The sequence below is a fragment of the Juglans microcarpa x Juglans regia genome, chromosome 7S (genome assembly GCF_004785595.1).
Source record: "Juglans microcarpa x Juglans regia isolate MS1-56 chromosome 7S, Jm3101_v1.0, whole genome shotgun sequence".
Taxonomy (NCBI): Eukaryota; Viridiplantae; Streptophyta; class Magnoliopsida; order Fagales; family Juglandaceae; genus Juglans; species Juglans microcarpa x Juglans regia.
Window position 1 is genome coordinate 20,241,006 of NC_054607.1, and position 19,083 is coordinate 20,260,088.

Here is a 19,083-nt window from a genome sequence, read left to right on the forward strand (position 1 = left end):
TGACCATTTCTGGATGTCTTATACTCTACTGTCCCCTCCTCTTCTTGAATCTGCTATCCCCTCCTCTGCTAAGTGGTATTCTTCCAGAGATACTCTTGCAGATCTGATGATACTACTCGAATTAAGAAATTTGTTGTCAAAAATAAAATTGTTCCTTCTCATCCACAAACCCCTCATAATGACTATAACTTCATCTAGTTCAATTTTGTTGAGCTTCCCTTCCAGATCTTCCCAAAGCTTAAGCAGATCAGTCTCCATAGCACCCCATTTCTAAGTTGCTCTGTGAGACTTAGCCCACACATCACTAGCTGCTAGGCAATGCCAGAGAACATGCATGACAGTCTCCTCTTCTTTCAAACAGATGGGGCATAAAGGGTTCTTAATAACTTTTTTTGTAAAGAGGTTAACTCAAGTAGCAAGAAGGTTGTTTCCTGCCTTCCACATAAATAGCTTCACCTTACCAGGAACTTTCATTTCCCAAATGGACTTCCACATGCTATCCATCTCAGCCTCCCTTGAAGACTCTCCTACCACAACCTTCTTTCTATTTTCTTCCAAAAAATATGCACTTTTGACTGAAAAAACACCTTTTCTCGAGGAACCCCATATCAATTTGTCCTCTACACCCCTAGTGCTCATGGGGATACTACAAATATGATCCAACTTCTTCTTTATTGAAAATAGACTTGATTAGGCCTTCATTCCAATCCTTTGAAACATCATCAATCAGTTCTCTAACTTTTGAATTTGCATCCAGGATTGAGATGGGGGATTGAACACAAAAGGTTGAGGGGGAAAACAACCATTTTTGACCCCATATGTTGATTTTTGCACCATCCCCAACTTTCCACCTCAGCCCCTCCTTCAATAAGCCAAAAGAATTCCAAACACTCCTCCATATCAGAGAAGGGGCATTCCCCAATTTAGCTTCTGTGATAGAGGTGTTCTTGAAATATTTCTCTTTGAATATCTTTGCAACCAAAGAGTAGGGGCTTTGTAACAATTTCCAAGCCTGTTTAGCAAGGAGTGCTAAATTGAAACTAGCCAAATCTCTAAACCCCAAACATCCCTTGCCCTTAGCTATCCCCATTTTTTCCCAACTCCTCCAATGGATCCCATTACCCCACTAGAATTTAGATAACATGATATTGATCTCCTTATAAAGCTTTTTGGGAAGCTTAAATACACTCATTGTGTAAGAGCGAATTGCTTGAAGAACTGCCTTGATCAACACCTCATTCCCTACTCCTGACAGAAAACAATTCTTCCAACTGTTGATCTTCTGCCACACCCTCTCCTTGAGACCTCTAAAAGTGTTATACTTTGATTTACCAGCCATGGTTGGTAAACCAAGGTATTTTTCATAGCTGCCTTGGACCATGGACCCCCATTCTCTTAGAATAAGATCCATGTCTGCCACAGAAGTATTTGAACTAAAAAAGACTGATGTCTTCTCTTTATTCAGAAATTGGCCAGAAGCTCTTTCGTACCTCAACAACAACTCTTGCAATCTCTTCCATTCTTCAACACAAGCCCTCCCAAATAAAATGCAGTCATCTGTAAACAGCAGATGATTTACTCTACTTCCTCCTCTCACAACTGTAACTCCTTTGGTATTCCCAATCAGATCTGAATGATTAAGCAAAGAGCTAAACCCTTCTGCACACAATATGAATAAATAAGGGGATAGGGAATCCCCTTGTCTCAATCCTCTCGAAGGAAAAATTTTGACCCTGGCTTTCCATTGACTAACACAGAGTAAGAAACTGAGGTTATACAACTCATGACTAGCTCTATCCAAGCATCACAGAAGCCAAGTTTTTTCATTATTGCTTTCACAAATGGCCACTCTATCCTATCATAAACTTTTGACATGTCAAGCTTAATGGCCATGTTTCCTTTCTTACCCTTCTTCCCCACCTTCATGGTATGCAAAACCTCATAGGCAATCATGATATTGTCAGTAATAATTCTGCCAGGAATGAAGGCACTTTGATTGCTTGAGATGATCTCTGTCAAAACTCCTTTGAATCTGTTAACTAGCACTTTGGAAATAATTTTATAAAAAACGTTACAAAGACTGATGGGCCTATACTCAGTTACTACATTTGGGTCATTTTTCTTGGGAATTAGAGCAATAAAGGTAAAATTGACAGGTTGAAAAGAAATGATACCATTGAGATGGTCAAGGACAGCTGCACACACCTCATCTCCAATTGTTTCCTAATGGTTTTAGTAGAAGCAAGCACCAAAACCATCAGGGCTTGGTGACTTTAGAGGTGCCATACTTTTAATTGCTTTTTCAATCTCCCCCTTGCTAAATGGTCTGAGCAGTTTGTCATTTGCCTCCCTTGTAACTCGAGATTCTAAATGTTTTAAGCAGTCTTCCATCTCTTCTGAACCAGGCTGAGTTGAACTGAACAAGCTTTCAAAATATCCCTTGATAGCTCCCTCAATGCCCTCTTGGTCTTTACAGATTCTCCCTTGCCCAGCTTCAATCTGTTTAATTGTGTTCTTTTGCCTCCTTTGGTTTGCACTAGCATGGAAATACTTTATGTTTCTGTCCCCCTTTGCATACCAATTCCTTTTAGCCCTTTGTTTCCACTTAATATCCTCCTTCTCAAGCAAAGTTCCAACTTCTTTCTGTAACTTCTTTATTTCAGCTGCATTAAGGCTACTCTCTTCATCTTGTAACCTTTTCAGTGCCTCAGTTTTTAACTTTATTTCTTGATTTCTGTCCAGTTTGAACTGCTTACTCCATCCCAGAAGTGCCCCTCTACACCTTTCTAGTTGTTCTGTTATTGGAGTTTGTGAACATCTTCTTCCTTCATTAATCCTCCATGCCTCTTGGATTACTTCCTCACACCCCTTCTCCTTATTCCAGCTTGCTTCATATCTAAAGATTCTACAACCCTTCCTTGTGAATCTGTCCCTTCTGTTCACAGTCAGCAAGATTGGCCTGTGATCTTAACTCCTGCCTGTTAACACTACCACCCAGTATTCCTTAAACAACTGGACCCAGGATGGGTTTGCTACTACCCTATCGAGCCTTTCTTTCGTGAATGAGTTAAGATGTTGCTCCATGTGAACTTGCTGCCCACCCACTTTAAGTCTGTCAAGGTCCCCTTCTCCAATACTTTCCTGAAATTTTCCATAAGTTTCTCTTGTCTGGGTCTGCCCCCTATCTTCTCATCATGAGTTAAGATTTCATTGAAATCTCCTAACACATACCAGCCTTGAAAACCTGTTGGCTTTAAGGATGATAGTAGCTTCCAGGCTTCAGCCCTTTTGTGAGTCTCAGGATGGCCATAATAACAAGTCAACAACCACCTCGAGCAATCCACCTCATTTGATATCCATACATTTATGTGCCTTTGTGTGTAATTCAAAACTTCTAAGTAGACCCTACTACTCCATAAAAGTGTTAAACCTCGTTTTTGACCCACTGGTTCCACCACAAAACACCCTTCATACTTGACTGCTTTTAATTTAGTTTCCATTAAGAAAACTACATCGGGTTTCTTCTCCTGCACCAATAGGTAGAGATCTTGAACTGTCCGAGGGTTCCCAAGCCCTCGGCAATTCCAACTTAAGATTTTCATTGAGAGTGGCGGGGCTGGTGACCAGCCTCCGCTAATAATTGTTGAGAATTATCCTCTGAATCTTCACTGTCCAACTTCCCTAACTTGATCTTTTTTTACACCTCCCCCCCCTCCCCCATCACCTCTTCTTTTTTCCTTTTTCTAGTAACATACCCTCCACCCTGCTTGGTGTCCTCCCTTTTCTCTCTAACTCTCCTTTTCCCCCTCTCTTAGTCTTCCTATTAAGCATTCCTTGACCCTTGCTAATAGTGACTGTTTGCACAGTCTCCTCTAACTCCAAACACATATCATCCCCACTTGCTTCCACCAACCAACCATCTACCCCTTTCATACTTTTTTTAGATGTACCTTTGGCACAACAACTCTCTATTTCATAGCTCTCATCCCCTCCCCTTAACCCAGGCACAGTATTATATATATATATATATATATATTATTTTATATATAATATATAATTATATATAAAATAGTTTTGTATTATATGATAAATTATTAATTAATATAATATTAAATTTTAAAATCTTATATCACTATAGTCTATAATATAATTACAATATATATTATAATATACTACAATATATTATCACTATAATATTATATACTATAATATACTATTGTATAATATATAATATAGTATATAAAACCGAAAAATCGGACCGAACTGGATCTGAACCAGTAAAACCGGAAGTATCGGTTTAGGAGGATAACCGGTGCGGAATCGGTTATTGAAAATGCAAAATCAATACATACCAATTTGATCTCAAATTTTATCTAAAATCAAACCAAAGTAGACCCATTACACCCCTAATTCTAACTTTTGGTGAAAAGCTTAGAAGATGTACGTGTGTCTAAGAAACCTTTTAAAGGAATATGATCACGCAACTTTTCTGGGACGTCTGCAAGAATACTATTAATACACTATTTCCAAATGATCAAGTTGTTTATATCTTTTTTTTTTTTTTTTTTAATCTCTTATCTTTCTATGTGATCAATTGGGAAGATTAATATATTCTTGTCATTTCAGCAGTACTGAGACAACATATAATGCATCAACAACTCATCATATCCCTTCATATTGCTAATAATATACATGAGATTTGCCATTGAGTAAGCTGAATGTAACGAAAATCATATGCTCCGAAGTTGACGCCATAAAAACCAAAGGCAAGGCATTTATGGCCGCGGGTTGAGTAGCAGCTAGCTGCATGCAACAAGCTGATGAGTAAAAAATGAGAAAAAATTCTACTCATTATTTCCACGTAATAAACTTTTTTTTTCTCTTACCATATATGTGGTGTGTGGATGATCATAAATAGAATAATTTAATTAATTTAAGAAGAATAAAACAAAAATAAATAAAAATAAGTGTGGTCATGTGTAGGGATGATAAATAGCAAAACTAATATAAAAAATAGTACTTGCATTCATTAGATGCATGCAATCAGTCAGTGTCTTCCGAGAAGGATTATATACCAAAATGTTGTGAGAATGACGATAAAAAATGTAACAAAAAACAATAACAATCAATTATACGATAGAAAATTAACATGGCTTGGTAACGTACCTACGTCCATAGAGTTGTTAAGGATTTTATTATATTAAGGAATGACAAAATATACTTTTGGACAAAATTCTACTATTCAGAATGACTATATTGTTAATTAAGTATATATTTATAGTGTTACATGACAGAAGTCCTAATTTCACAATTTTTAAGTTATTCACTCAAGCAAATTGAGTGTTGAGCTCGTACCGAATGAACTCTTTATCCGATGTTTGCACAAAATTTGTGCGAGAGGTCACAAGTGCCAAAACTTTTCTCTAGGGACTTGTCCCTAGCTAGACCCCCACGAGCCTCATTGAAATTCTACAAAAAAAAAATGATAATAAAATCTTGACAGGTCAAGTCATCAAATCGAACCACAACAACAATAAACTGGGCTCCGCAAACCAACACCAAAATGCCTATAATAACGGGGTGGCCGAGAACATTAACATCCTTCGCAAACAATCGTGCTCCAAAACTCAGCTCCACTCCAAGAATGATCAGACCAATTAAGCACACAATCCTAGCTAGCTTCATGTAGCACAAGTGCATATATCACAGACTCTTAGCAGAATAATCATAATATTACTTATATAAAAAACAGAATATTATTCTGATAGATGACATGATATCATATTATCCACGAGGGAAAAAAAAAAAAAAAACAATTGAAACCTGCAATAATTGAGATACTGCCTCTACAGAAGTATTGCCCGAAAAAGACTGGAAAACATGATCTGCAGTTCAGCATGTGCACAGGCCGATTGAAAAAGAACCTAAAACAATGAAATGGTTAATTGTAGTACTGGAGTCAATGCAACATATATAATTAAACTGTCTCAAAGAGCTAGGTACGTGCGTGGTAATAAAAATATTATCTTTACATGGTTTTAGTGATAAAAAAGGCCGAATATTTGAGGTACTCTTCTTAATTTCCAAGTAATTAAACCCGATATATGCCATTTTCTGCGTCAAAAAGCAGGTGAAGTTACAGTACCTAGTATTGGGACGTAAGATTGTCTAGTTAAAAGAAGGCGATTTTGTCACCATATATACGTGAACTCATATTGTTGCAGAGCATCCTTGAATCACTGCATGCAGCATGCCTGGAGATTGTTAATTTTTGGGGCGAAAGTCTATAGATTGTTTAGTTCGTCATTATCAGTACTACAGATCAACTCTGCTAAATATCACTACAACGAATTTGCCCATTTTCTATAAGTTGTTTTTTCAAGACATAAGCTAGCGAAAAATACTTACACGATGTTACAAACAACGTTCGTGGGGAAAAAAATAACATTTTACCACAAAATCAAGTTTGATGATTGAAAATTCATGAGGAAAAGTCACTTTTTGCGAAGTCACTGCAAAAATTCTGCCGTATTAATACCTGAAATCACAAGCTTAAGAAAAATAAACTACCTTTTTGCGGTGACTTAATGTCGATGCTACAAATAAGTTTTTTTTGAAATTTCCTAGGCCACAGTTATTTTTAATCTTCACCCTTGGATCACTTAGATCCCTAATTTCCTCTCTTCTCTCTCCCCCTCCCTTCGAATGCCATACACCCCCCCCCAAAAAAAAAAAAATTAAAAACTCTCTCTCCACCACAAACGCAGCGTCGCCACCACGCGACACCAATCATCCCTCTCGATTTGACTCTCCCTCTCTCAGATCTCTCTCCCTTCCATTCTCTCCTGTCTCTCTCTAGACTAGGGCTCCGCCGCTGCCACCTCCACGACACGACACCATGGTTGCCTACAGCTCCTCCGCATCCCTCTCTCACTTTCCCCTACGCCGTTTAACCCACACTCACCCCCAATGCCTCCCTCAAGCCAACATCGTCGCCCCTCCCTCGCTGTGAACCTTCCATCATGAGACCCATCTGAGGCCCCAACGCCAGCAACCCAACTCCTCAGAAGGTAGCTTCAAGGAAGTCTCGTCCCTCTCTGATTTTCACCCAGGTACAATACTCACTCTTAATGTTTGATTTCTACATTCCATTACCAATTATAATAATGTTTTATTTTTCTGTATGCATTAAGGACTTATTGTAACTATAGTTGCATAAGATTAAAAAAAAAAAAAAGTTTGTTGTAGTCCACGGAAACTTGAATGGTGTTACCCAAGATGTATGCAAAAAATTTATGCGGTTATAAATATTGTAGCATCAAGGAATCCATTGGCCCAAGACGTTGTGTTAGATTCAGAAGAATTGAAGTTGAGATTTGCTAGGGAATACCTTGGAGGATAGTTTGAGGAATTAGTGTTATTAAAATGAGATGAGGAAGAGGACGGGGTTGATGTAAGATCAAGTGTGATTGTTGGAAATGAAGGTGAAGATGAGAAAGAAGGGTTTGATTTGCATTTTTGTTGTTATTTTTGGTTTACCACTTGTGGGTTTTTTCGATTAATCTATTATGTTGTGATTTTGTTGCCAAAAGATGAAGGGTGAAAAATAAAGTTTCATTTTGGATTATGTGGGATCCCTTACTAGTTACTAGGCCTTTCTCTACAAATAGCACGCCACATTATAGTTTGCTTGAATGATGCTAGACTTTGCTTGATCTTGTGCATACTGTGGTGACGCTAGACTTTGCTTGAATGATTTTTAGTTTGTTAATTTGCTATGTAACAAGTTTTATCACTTTATATGCTACTTTAAAATCAGGTTTGCTTGAAATGATTGTGTTCTGGTACATGTTAGCATTTTGAAAATTAGTGTTGAAAATTATCAGACTATCATTGTGAATGTAAGATACTCTTTACTTATAAAAAAAAATTGTGAATGTAGGGTCTTTATATTAAAAAGCTCACACGTTACTATCGTTGTCAATGCTGTGTTCTTTGGGTAGAAACTTAAAGATAGCAATCATTGCAAATGCTAGCCTACCTAGGTTCAACTTGTAATTTTCTTTATTTCTTGTTATAATTTTTATTTGTTCACATAGATTCAGCTTTAATAGGCTTTTGAATTTGCTTTCTCATGTTTCTAAGTCTGTATTTTGGATTATGTTCTAATATGCATGCTTTCTCTTTTGAAAAAAGCTAGATGCAACCGTCCTGTACACACGCCGGGTAACCCCCACCTAATTTAATGAAACACATCATTTTACTAAAAAGTTAGGCGTGTTGGACTTCCTTCCTTGGCAGAAATATCTATAGCATTACTCTGAAGGGCAAAATGCAGCGTCAAAGCAGCTTTAGTTGCTCCATTGGCGACACCAGAATGATCGTGATAGGCTCTCCAAGCAAACTACAAACACGAAAGCTAAAGGAAACAAGGGGGAAACCAGGTCCATCAACATTCCAAGATCATTCATAAGATTTGCGATTAAATGCCATATTTGGGCATTGCTATCCAGGTTTGAGCCCTGGTAGAATGTGAATAAAATTCCTCCAAGCATTCTAGTTAGGTCCCTAAAAAACCACTGAAATGTGGCACCAATTATAGTCGCGGATTTCTCTCCAACTCCAATAGCACTAAGAAGAGCTTGTGTCGAGAGCATGGTCCGAATGTACGTTGAAAGGCCCTGCAGTGAATCCTAGACCTTTGGATGGAGAGAGAAGAGGAAGCGGTATGGTGGCAATTCTCGAGAGCTTGGTAGAAGAAGAACCATTCCATTCTTCTAAGATGACCTCCGTAGAAGATGATATATTTTGATGTTTCCATGAGAGAACTAAGTCAAAGTCCCCATGTCTCCATCTGATCCAACGAAATAGAGAGGACCTCATCAGTTCTAGTGTTGCCAGAAATGATAGGCATTTTGGACTTCTCTTTTTTTTTTTTTTTTTTACTTTCTAACAGATACTGACTTGCCACGTCAAGCGGTTACACGCTGGTTGCAAATGCCGGTTGTACATAGCAATGCTCTTTTTTTTTTCTTCTCTTAAATTCTGGTTTGAAATCTAGCATTGAGTAAGATGGTAATATAATGTAAGATGTTTAATGGTTTTGTATTTGCCATTTTAATATTGATACAATGCATAATCATGTATATGCCTTTATGCCCTAACTTTAATTTATATCTTAAATAATGAGAACTTTATTGTAAAAACCTTTGGCGATGAGCCATATATTTGAAGCAAGCTTGCAAGTGACAGATACATCAATGATAATTAAGCAAGCATCCTGATTTCTTCCTTGTTAACATCTTCTTGATGCTTTTCACATGTGAGAGTTGTTTTGCCATTTATTCTTGTTGGGTGATTATTTTTTTAAATAATTTTTTTCTTACAACGCAACCATTTATTCTGTATGCAAGAGAAAAATATTTGTGAAGGTAGAAACAAGAGAAATTAGTTCAACCTACTGCTTGATGAGGTAGAATAAAATTCTGCTCTGTTTTGGTTTAGGCAATTTGGGTTCTATTATAGTTTTTGTTGTAGATTTAGCTCTATCATTTTCTCTAATCAACTATGTTTAAATCTCCATTTTTTTTAGTATGTTAAACCATTATAAATCAGTGCGTGCGTGAGCCACAAGACCTTTGTGTCAAACCAGCTCCATCTCTCTTCAGTAGCCTGTTACATGCCTATCACTTTAGGCAAGTTTATTTTTTGTTCTTGCCTCATATTCCTCCAGTTTTATTAGATTCTAGCATCTAAACGCCTAAGTTAGTTGCTGCACATCAAACCAGCCCTCTGATCATGTCATTCTCATCCCTTCTCACTACTAGCCATCTCAAGCTCCAAGCCACAAATGCTATAAGGATTGAACTAGAATTACTGCAAGGCATTAGAGTTCAGTCTTCTATATTCTTTATTAAGTTTTGTTTGCTTTTGTTTTGCACGTGAATCTATGTTGTTGTGGCATTTAGCTAGCCTTTTATTTGCTTTTGTGTTGCGCTTGAATCTTGTCTTTTGGGATTGACTTTGTTGGAGGAAATAATTGGGATTTATAAAACTTATTGTCTTGTCATTTGTATGGCCACTGTCATGAATTTTTATTGCCTTCTAAAATATTCTTTGGCCAGGAGCAAGTATTGCCAATGGGTCATAAGCTGATTTTCTCTTTACAAAAACTTCTCAGCTTGGGCCAAAAGTGGGCATGCCACTCTTCCTGTGTAGTGTAATGGGGCAAATATTGCTTGACCCCTAAATGGGTTGTTTCACAGAATTCTATAATTTTTTTGTTTGAGTTAAAATATGCATATAACTTTTGTTAGGAAAAGTGTTGATGTAATATAGCTAGATTGAGATTGTACAAGTTGTTTTCAATTTCCAGCATAGTTAAACAAAAACATGTCAGTGTCAGTAGGAGAAAGGGAGATTGCTCAATATTTCTTGCTCTTGGGGTTCTCATTAATAGTTTTTCTAGTAAACATGTTAGAACAATTTTAGTTGTCTTTTTGAAATTGTTATTAGTGTCAATTTGAATCTCCAAGGTTTGTATATAATTTTTTAGCTTATATTAGACAATTTTTTTTTTATATTTTTTTACTCATTCTCGTCTTTTTTTTTTTGTTTTTACAATTATTTTTTTCCTGAATTCTTTTAGCATTTGCAACAAAGACAAATGTTCTAGTGCGTAATACTAATAGCCACCAATACCTATCACAGTAATTGCTCCTATTGCCACGAGCATAAACGAAAATGGACGTGCTTTTGCAACGAGCTTCATCGGCTCTTGCCGTGAGATGTGTCGTGGGAAAACATAGGTATTGGCCACGACTTCAACATTTTGTGGGCTATAATACTTTTTGTGACAAGTTTTACATTACCAGCTTCCCACAACGAAATTTTATAGAAATATGATTTTTCCTACAAAAAAACTGCATTTTGCCATGAATCTCCCCCTTGGGAAAACACAGTATTTCTTGTAGTGTATATGATCAAATCATGAACAACTTGATGATGAACTTTATGCATGGAAGAGTTTTACTTTATATGGCATGCATACAAGATCATAAATATTTAATTAATTTGGAGATTGTAATCTATATAATTGTTTCATGTACCTTTATCCATGGTTTCTTGAACCATCCATGTAATATTATATATCCTTTGAGAAGATTATTATTACAGCTCCTTAAATTAATAATAATATTGTCAGTACTGTAGATATATGATCATGATCAATACTAAAGAAATTGTTATATCTAACCTGTCAGAAACAACCAATTAACCCAAGCATGCTGGCCATCAGCAAGAAGTGATATTAATTAATTGTTGCCAGCCAAACCTGCAAGCAAACTGAAAATGCAGCATTAATATTGGATGCTGATCCCAGGCCGCCCGTTGCCATTTATAATCATGATAATATTGCAGCCAAAGTCATACATAATTAATGTCACCACGCGCAAATATGACCATTAGGTATATATATATATATATATATATATATAATGTTGTGGACAACCGGGATGCGTACTCACCGCGGCCTTGCATCCGACGTGGGAAAAAAAAAAAGGCATCGTTTGCTTTTTATCCTGGGTTTGGGTCTTCTAGGGTCCTCGTTTGTTCGATCCATTTTCATTTTCTTTTTCAAAACGTATTTCTCTTCTCTTCTCCCCATACTTTCTCTTCTCCGAAACACAATTACCTTTCATCTTCTCCGAATCGCTGTCTTCTTCTTCTCCATCCCTAAATTTCTTCTTCTCCAAGCCGCAAACTCACCTCTCTTTTTTTCTCTGAAACAAACCAGGGGTTAGGGTTTCGGGGCTTTCTTCTCCATCACATTCATCGATCTTGTCTCCACCAACCCACGAAATGAACCCACGAGCCTCGTTTGGTCTTCTCACGTCTATGCCCAATCTGCAGTATACCCAATGGCACATAGTGCAGCCCAAGATATTTTTCCTGTTATTCCTGGAGACACAGATTATCGAATATTTTCCCAAGATTATGGCAACATTCCTAGGCTGGATATCATCTTTCTCCTTGGTGGTTATTTTTATCATACCTCCTATGATACAATGGAGAGACTATTACCCGAAAGCATCCAAGCACGTGGAGAAAATTTGATCAGCCTAATTAAGGCATTCACCAATTCTTCTAAGCTACAGAATACCCATGATAGAGAATCTTTTGCCACTACTTCCAATGAATATACAAACGAACGGGCTATTTTCTTTGATTACTTAACATGGTTCATGATATTCTATTCAAGAAGAGTTGCTGTGGTACTTCACAGTATTCCTGTTGCCATCTTCCTTAAGTGTTCCCTTCATTATGTGTTTACTGTATTCTGGATTGCGTTCTTGGTTTGCAATCTTCTGTGATTTTACAAGAGGAATGTTGTTCCATTTTGCTTGGATTATACTTGCAATTATTTTCCCAATTCTTCGGCTACCTTCAAAGCCAATAATTTTTCTAAGCTCTTGAATTTGTGAACACTATACAATCTCTATGCAAACTGACAGCAAACAAACGTGGATCCTCCTCCCTCGACAATGACCGCAACAACCGAAGGAAATGGAAGAGAAGCTCTCGCACAAAAGTCCCAGCCATAGACCACCTGGAAAAGAGAAGCTCGGGATCGGGAGAGGCTCAGACAGAAATGGAGACCCATTTCATTTCATTTTCCGCTTTCTTGATTTGTTTTTGCTTTTTTTTTTTTTTTTTTAAATTAAAAAAAGCTGACGTGGCCATGCGGGAGGACGGAGCGGGGACACAACCCAGGTTGCCCCTAGAAGAATTGTATATATATATATATATATACCTAATATATATACCTAATAACAGAAGAGATCAAGACTAATTAGGTATATATATAGATGTAAAAGTTTGGCTTGGATTAAGTGATCATTAAGTTGATAAGTTTAGATATGACTAAATGAATAAGTTGATAGAATTTATCTTAACTTTGATTTTGTATTTTGGATGAATGTAAAACACTTTGACTTTATCTATGGCTATTTTGAAGTTGTTAGATAATGTTTTAGATAAGTTAAGAGTGTATGTATTTGAATTATAAGGAGTCTGGAATTATCCTGTAAAGAATTTGAATGAAAATTACATCCGTTGAGAAGACTTAGCGCCAGGTGTTAATAGACTTGTCAGCAGAGTTTTTCATAGCAGAATCCTTCTGTCAGTAGAGTCCTACTGTAAATCAAATTTCTACCAGACTCATTCCGCCAGTAGAGTCCTACTACAAATCAAACTCCTATCAGATTTGTTCCGTCAGCAGAATCCTACTGTAATTCAAATTGATTTCCAGATTGTTTATTTTCATATTGTTTCTCTCAAAATGTGTGATCGTTGATCCAAGATTGAGATGGAGTGGTCGAGTTTCAACCACTGGAGTTCCAGGAGAAAAGTCAATGTTTGAAAATTGTCAGAAGTTCTAGCTGCTACTGCAGTAAAAGACAAATGAGTCATTTGTCTGGTCAAGTAAAAGTGTCAATTGACAAAGGTTTTGTAATTGAGCTTTACTTGTAATTGATTTTCAAATAATAAAATTGATTTTTTTGGTTTTGGCTCTACTGTATAAGGGTTTTATATTTAAAGAGTTTTTTTAAAAGATTTTCCTTCAATACCAATCTTGGTATTCTACAATTTATTTACTTTACGTTAATATTGTTTAATTATTAAATAATTACATTATTAACGACTGACCAATTTGTTGAGTGAATTGATAGATATTTTCACTACGTTACAATACATAGGTACTTGGATAATTTCAATACAGATCAACATCGGTCATGATTTTCGAATCATTCGTTAATGATAAATGATATTTACAGCCATAAAATGTATAAGGGTCACGCAAATTTTTTTAAAAAAATAAATAAATATGAAATTCACATAGTTAACCTCACTCTTTCTCAAAATGTTAGTGTGACGTTTACGTATTCCACGACTGTATTAAGATTACTCTCCATTAATATTGGTCAAATCTAAAAAAAAAAAAGACATTTTTGTTTTCTCTAGCTAGCTCATGTATATATATACATATATATAAATATATTTATATATATATATATATATATATATATATAGAGAGAGAGAGAGAGAGAGAGCTATAAAGTAAAATGATTAAATAGCTCTTAATTGGTCCTAAAATTATAAAATAAAAAAGTATATCTAATTAAATTACTATTGTTTTCAAAACTTAATTTATTAAATGAAAAAATATATTGAATTTAACTATTTTTATTGATATTTATAAAATTAGTAGTATTTTAGTTGATTAATTTTCCTAAAACACATGCTTTTTATTTTATCAAGTTATATATGTCCTTTTTAATTACTTTGACATACTATATAAAATATAAATCTGTAGCTCTTGGTTATAAATTCCTCTCTTCTTTTGAGTAAAGTTTGTGAGATTTCTCATTTCTAACACACACACACATATATATATATATATAATATATATGATCAGTATTTTTCAAAATGGTATATATCATTCTTGATCCATCGCAGCTTCGACAAGCTGTACAAGTAATAATGAGCGTGTAATGAATGATATTATATATATATATATATATCTATATATATATATATACTAGGTGAAAGCAACGTGCAATGCATGTTTGCTTAGTTTATATTTTTATTTTTATTTTTGTTAAGAACTAATTTTTTATTAATAAGGACGTAATATTTTTGGTTAATTAAATAGCAATGTAATGTTTATGTAATTTATAAATAATTACACGCTGTGATATATTATAAAAGAAGAGAATTAATAGAAGTTATAACATGGTCCTATAAATAAACATCGCAAGCCAAATAGATCATTGCATACCAAAATATCTATCCCTACAGCATCAAAAGTGGTCTTAATTTATAGTTGAATAAATAAATTATTTGATTATGATTAATAATCAACCTAATTGTTTGTTTAATTAAGGAACCATTAAGGATTAATGGAAATTATGGAAAAAAACGTACTAACCTGTTTTGAATAAAATGACATCGGGGAGGTAGTGGAGATAACCGACATGGGGGACTCCAGTTTGGACCTCAAAACTTCATCAGACAGAGAAGATCAGCTCAACAGATACGATATGAACTCCATAATCGAGTCGACCTCCACCGCCTGCACATCCCAGATATATAACCACCTTTCAAAAATTACTCTATTATAATTCATTTTTTATTTAAAATAATTAATCACCGTTAATTATTTTAAAGCTATGATCTAACTTAATTTGGTTGAAGTCATGCAAATAAATATTATAAGTAACAAGTACTATAATATTTCATAATCAGTTCATGTATACGTACATGATTTCAAGATTAATATTGTTTTCTTAAATCAATTAGTTATTTTCAAACATATATATAATTACCAAAATATATAAATTAAATACATTTGTCTTAATCTTTTCTTTTGTGTTATATATAAAGCTAGCTAGTGGCCCTTATATATGGAGATGATCTAGATTATTACCATCTGATCAAAATCAATTATTTTTTTGAATGCTATCGTCTGAGTTTGTAGCATCGCAATATAAACAGAAATTTCAGTGTTGAAGGAAAATAAAGAAACATCATTATGAGACACAAACAAACTTGCCAACAACTACCTGATCCAGGATTGCCAAGGAATGCCATATGTGGGGTTCTTCTGATGCCAACTTTCAGCCCAAGGGTTCGTCTGATCCCCAAAGCCAAAACTTCGCATAGCATTTCCCACTTTAATTACCAATTCATACACTTCTTTATAAGTTTGCCACACGTATTTACCAGGCTGTAAAGACAAATAGCATAATATGAAGATTTAGTTCAAAGTCAATACAAGTTATAGAACATCAAAGTCAATCCACAGAAAATCAGAGGCACAAACTGTACAGAGATTCATTTACCTTCCCATCTAAAATCTCATGACAACTAAGCATCGGATTATCCGGACATCTCTCGACAGTCATGCCATAACAAGTACACAAAAAGATTCAAGGAACAATCATTTCTCTAAAGATAAATTCATCACTCCATCCATTTTTCATCATTAAAAACAGTAGTTATAGTATCTCATAGTAAAGCGGAATAAAAAACAGTAAGTTCTAAGACAATAAACAGCCACGGTTAAGCAAGATTCTGAAAGAAGCAAAATCGAGAACTGTAGTGTCTTATTGGTGAAACTATTCCACAACTCATTTGCCAGCAAAAAAGCCACGACCAAGAGGGCTGTATGGAACTATTCCAATTCCATTTTCCCTGCATGCACAAAACCATCAAGTCATAATTTTGGACAACATAATTAGTAAATACTTAAGCTATAAGTTGAACAAACCTGCAAAGTGGGATTATCTCTTCCTCAATATCATGTGACCAGAGAGACCACTCCATTTGTAGAGCTGTGATTGGATGGATAGCATGTGCCCTCCTTATTGTGTTAGGGCTGGCTTCAGATAGACCAATATACTTGACTTTTCCCTCTACCAGTTTCTTAAGTTCACCAACTTACAAACCAAGAAGCAGCATCTAATCAGTTTTGCCACCTAAGTCCCATCATAATTAGACTAAATAATGAATTTCAAGAAAAATCGACCTTTTCAGATTGCAAAACAAAAAATAATTAGCAAAGCCACCCATTACAGGCCTGCCTGCTACATGCCACAATGGGGGAGAACCTGTTTTCTCTTCTTTTTTTAGAGAAATTGTAAAATCTGAAGAGAAAATGAGAAAGGAACTTCCACCTCTATAGAATTTTAACCACTATGAATGAAGGGTTGAGATGGTCAGGCCACATTCAATGAAAACAAATGGCACACCATTTAAAATGGAAGTGAAACAAGAACAAGGGAAGAAACTATAATCAACATAGAAATAGCCGATGCAACTATAATGTCGTGCCCCCTATAAACATAAAGATTGCCAATCATAACAACAATTAAATTTGACAATAGACTCCAGCTTTGAATAGTTTGATGTTACATGAAGAGAACCAGAAGATTTGGCAGTGATAAAACAGGGTATATTGAAACTATCTCCTGCAAGTAAAAAAGATTCAACATCATGGAAAGAAAACATCATAATCCCATTACTGAATCACAAACCCAAGTACTTCTAATTTTGGAGATTAACTTCTTAACATACAAAGACAATATACACAACCGCAAGAGATAAAAAAAATCCTGCTAGTGAAAACTGATTATCAAGCATGAAAAGTAAAAGTCAGATGACAAAACCCAATAACAAAAATAAACGCTATGCATTTTAATCTTTTTTACTAACAACATTACTGCCTACAATACATTATTTCCACTTTAACGTTTGCTGAAGTTACTACTCATTTGCAGGTCGTTGTGCGTGACCGAGTTCCTCCACTGCAGAGTCCCTCCGTTGGCAATCCCTTAAGGATATACCTTGCAGGCCAGCTGCCAGTTCATGCATGTATCATAAACTTCGACATGCATGTATCATACTTGAGTTCTCCAAGAAATAAAGGGATCAATAGGCTATTCTCTTAATCATCATTATAAATAGACGGTCATCGTGATCTCTAACAGCATTGCTTAAAAAAAATGATATCCAAAATCAGGGGGTAAAATCCAAGAGGACTTCCCCAGTCCCAAACTAAAAATAGCAATAAAAAAGAAAAAAATTAACAAAAACAAAATTTCAAATAACAACTTCTATATTCTAGAAGCCCAATATCCACGAGAACCAAAATACGTACAAACCCATCAAAAGCTTGCATATTTGAACGCATAAACATCAAGAAAATGAACGACAAACAAAAAGTAAACAAAACCCATAGAAATTAAACGCAAAAAACCTTAACTTTCTGATTAAAAGCCATCCTCTCTTCATCACAAAATGATTTTTTTAAACCGTACCAAGTAGCAGAGATTATCAGATTTAGGAAGCAGAACCAACAATAAAATCTCTGTATTTGCACAGGGAAATTTTGGGTTTTCAGGAGATTTATTGGTTGGACAATGTCCTTTAAGTTAGGATATTGCACCCAGAAACATAGGGTACCAAACCCAGATCAGTGCTTGGGAAGAACAATAAATTAAAAGACCGAATCCGAAGCGGTCTAGCCAAAAAACTGGAATCAAAAGATAGAGCATGGAAAGTCGCATCCCATTGACATTGAGAAAAGGAGAACCGATTAAATTAAAGAGCAATGTGGTATTATGTTAAAAATCACCGAATCCACATCCTTCTTCGGAGAAGCCACATAAAAACCACAGCTTTCCTCTCTGCGTTTACCTAATATTATTTGTACAATGTTTCGGAAGTGTAAGATGGGTGTTATGGTTAGCAGTGGTAGTGGAGGAAAGGAGGCGCGAGAGGGCTTTGGAGCGACGCTGAAGGAGGGATTTGAACACTCCGAAGGAGATTTTGGGGGTTGGCATAAGCCATTGATGAGACATATTGGGAACTCTATGTGGAAGACGAAGCATGATGAATACGATGACGCACTTGGTTCTGGAAGCATTATTTTCCTCTCTCGATGGCCCAGACGGATATAACGGAAAGTTAACGAAAAATCATTAAATTTATTGTAGTTCCGTCAAAACAAGAAATTTTCGTTTTATAGCCTCTTTTTGTATATAAAGAAAAGATAAAAGAGATATATATATATATATACACACACACGTGTGTGTGAATGCCTACGCCGCCGACGTTTCCATGCATGTGTGAATGCACTAGAGTCGTCATGGGTTGGGAGTCGGCACGTGTATATGGCCTTGGAGCACTGGCATTGGTTCGGTGAAAAGTCCCGCTAAATATAAATTTTGCGTATATATAGTTGAAAGAGTTTGTATTAGAGTGGTTATAACTGCTCGGCTCAAATCTGCAGTAAATCGAATTCATTCTTTAAATTTGAAGTAATATTGTTCACAGGCCAAACGAATTTCTTATTTCAAAATGTTGAAGAACAACTCCCGAGTTACAGACTTTGTTTATATGATATGGTTGGTGTAATTACAAAATATCAAATTAAATTTTTAGTTGACATATAGTTAGTGTAATTGTAAAATATGAAAAAAATAAATTAAAAATATTGTTATTAAAAAAATTATATTATAT

The 19,083-nt window shown here is 35.5% G+C and overlaps 4 protein-coding genes and 1 pseudogene across 4 annotated transcripts; 1 reads left to right on the plus strand and 4 right to left on the minus strand.

Annotated features, from left to right (window-relative positions):
- Positions 1-646: 646 nt before the first annotated feature.
- On the minus strand, positions 647-1,090 carry LOC121240921 (uncharacterized mitochondrial protein AtMg00310-like). Its single transcript, XM_041138439.1, has one exon. It carries the CDS (start codon positions 1,088-1,090, stop codon positions 647-649), a length of 444 nt encoding a protein of 147 aa, XP_040994373.1.
- A 36-nt stretch (positions 1,091-1,126) lies between these two features.
- LOC121240922 lies at positions 1,127-1,953 on the minus strand. The gene is made up of 2 exons (XM_041138440.1): positions 1,779-1,953; positions 1,127-1,629 (listed from the first exon to the last, which is right to left on the minus strand). The coding sequence occupies exons 1-2, from the start codon at positions 1,951-1,953 to the stop codon at positions 1,127-1,129; spliced, it is 678 nt and encodes a 225-aa protein (XP_040994374.1).
- A 6,310-nt stretch (positions 1,954-8,263) lies between these two features.
- On the minus strand, positions 8,264-8,883 carry LOC121240923 (annotated as a pseudogene).
- A 3,035-nt stretch (positions 8,884-11,918) lies between these two features.
- On the plus strand, positions 11,919-12,371 carry LOC121240924 (endoplasmic reticulum metallopeptidase 1-like). The gene has a single exon (XM_041138441.1). It carries the CDS (start codon positions 11,919-11,921, stop codon positions 12,369-12,371), a length of 453 nt encoding a protein of 150 aa, XP_040994375.1.
- Positions 12,372-14,806: 2,435 nt separating this feature from the next.
- LOC121240277 (long chain acyl-CoA synthetase 4) lies at positions 14,807-16,488 on the minus strand. Its single transcript, XM_041137669.1, has 4 exons — positions 16,331-16,488; positions 15,903-16,254; positions 15,624-15,787; positions 14,807-15,133 (listed from the first exon to the last, which is right to left on the minus strand). The coding sequence occupies exons 2-4, from the start codon at positions 15,963-15,965 to the stop codon at positions 15,088-15,090; spliced, it is 273 nt and encodes a 90-aa protein (XP_040993603.1). The 5' UTR covers positions 15,966-16,254; positions 16,331-16,488; the 3' UTR covers positions 14,807-15,087.
- Positions 16,489-19,083: the final 2,595 nt, after the last annotated feature.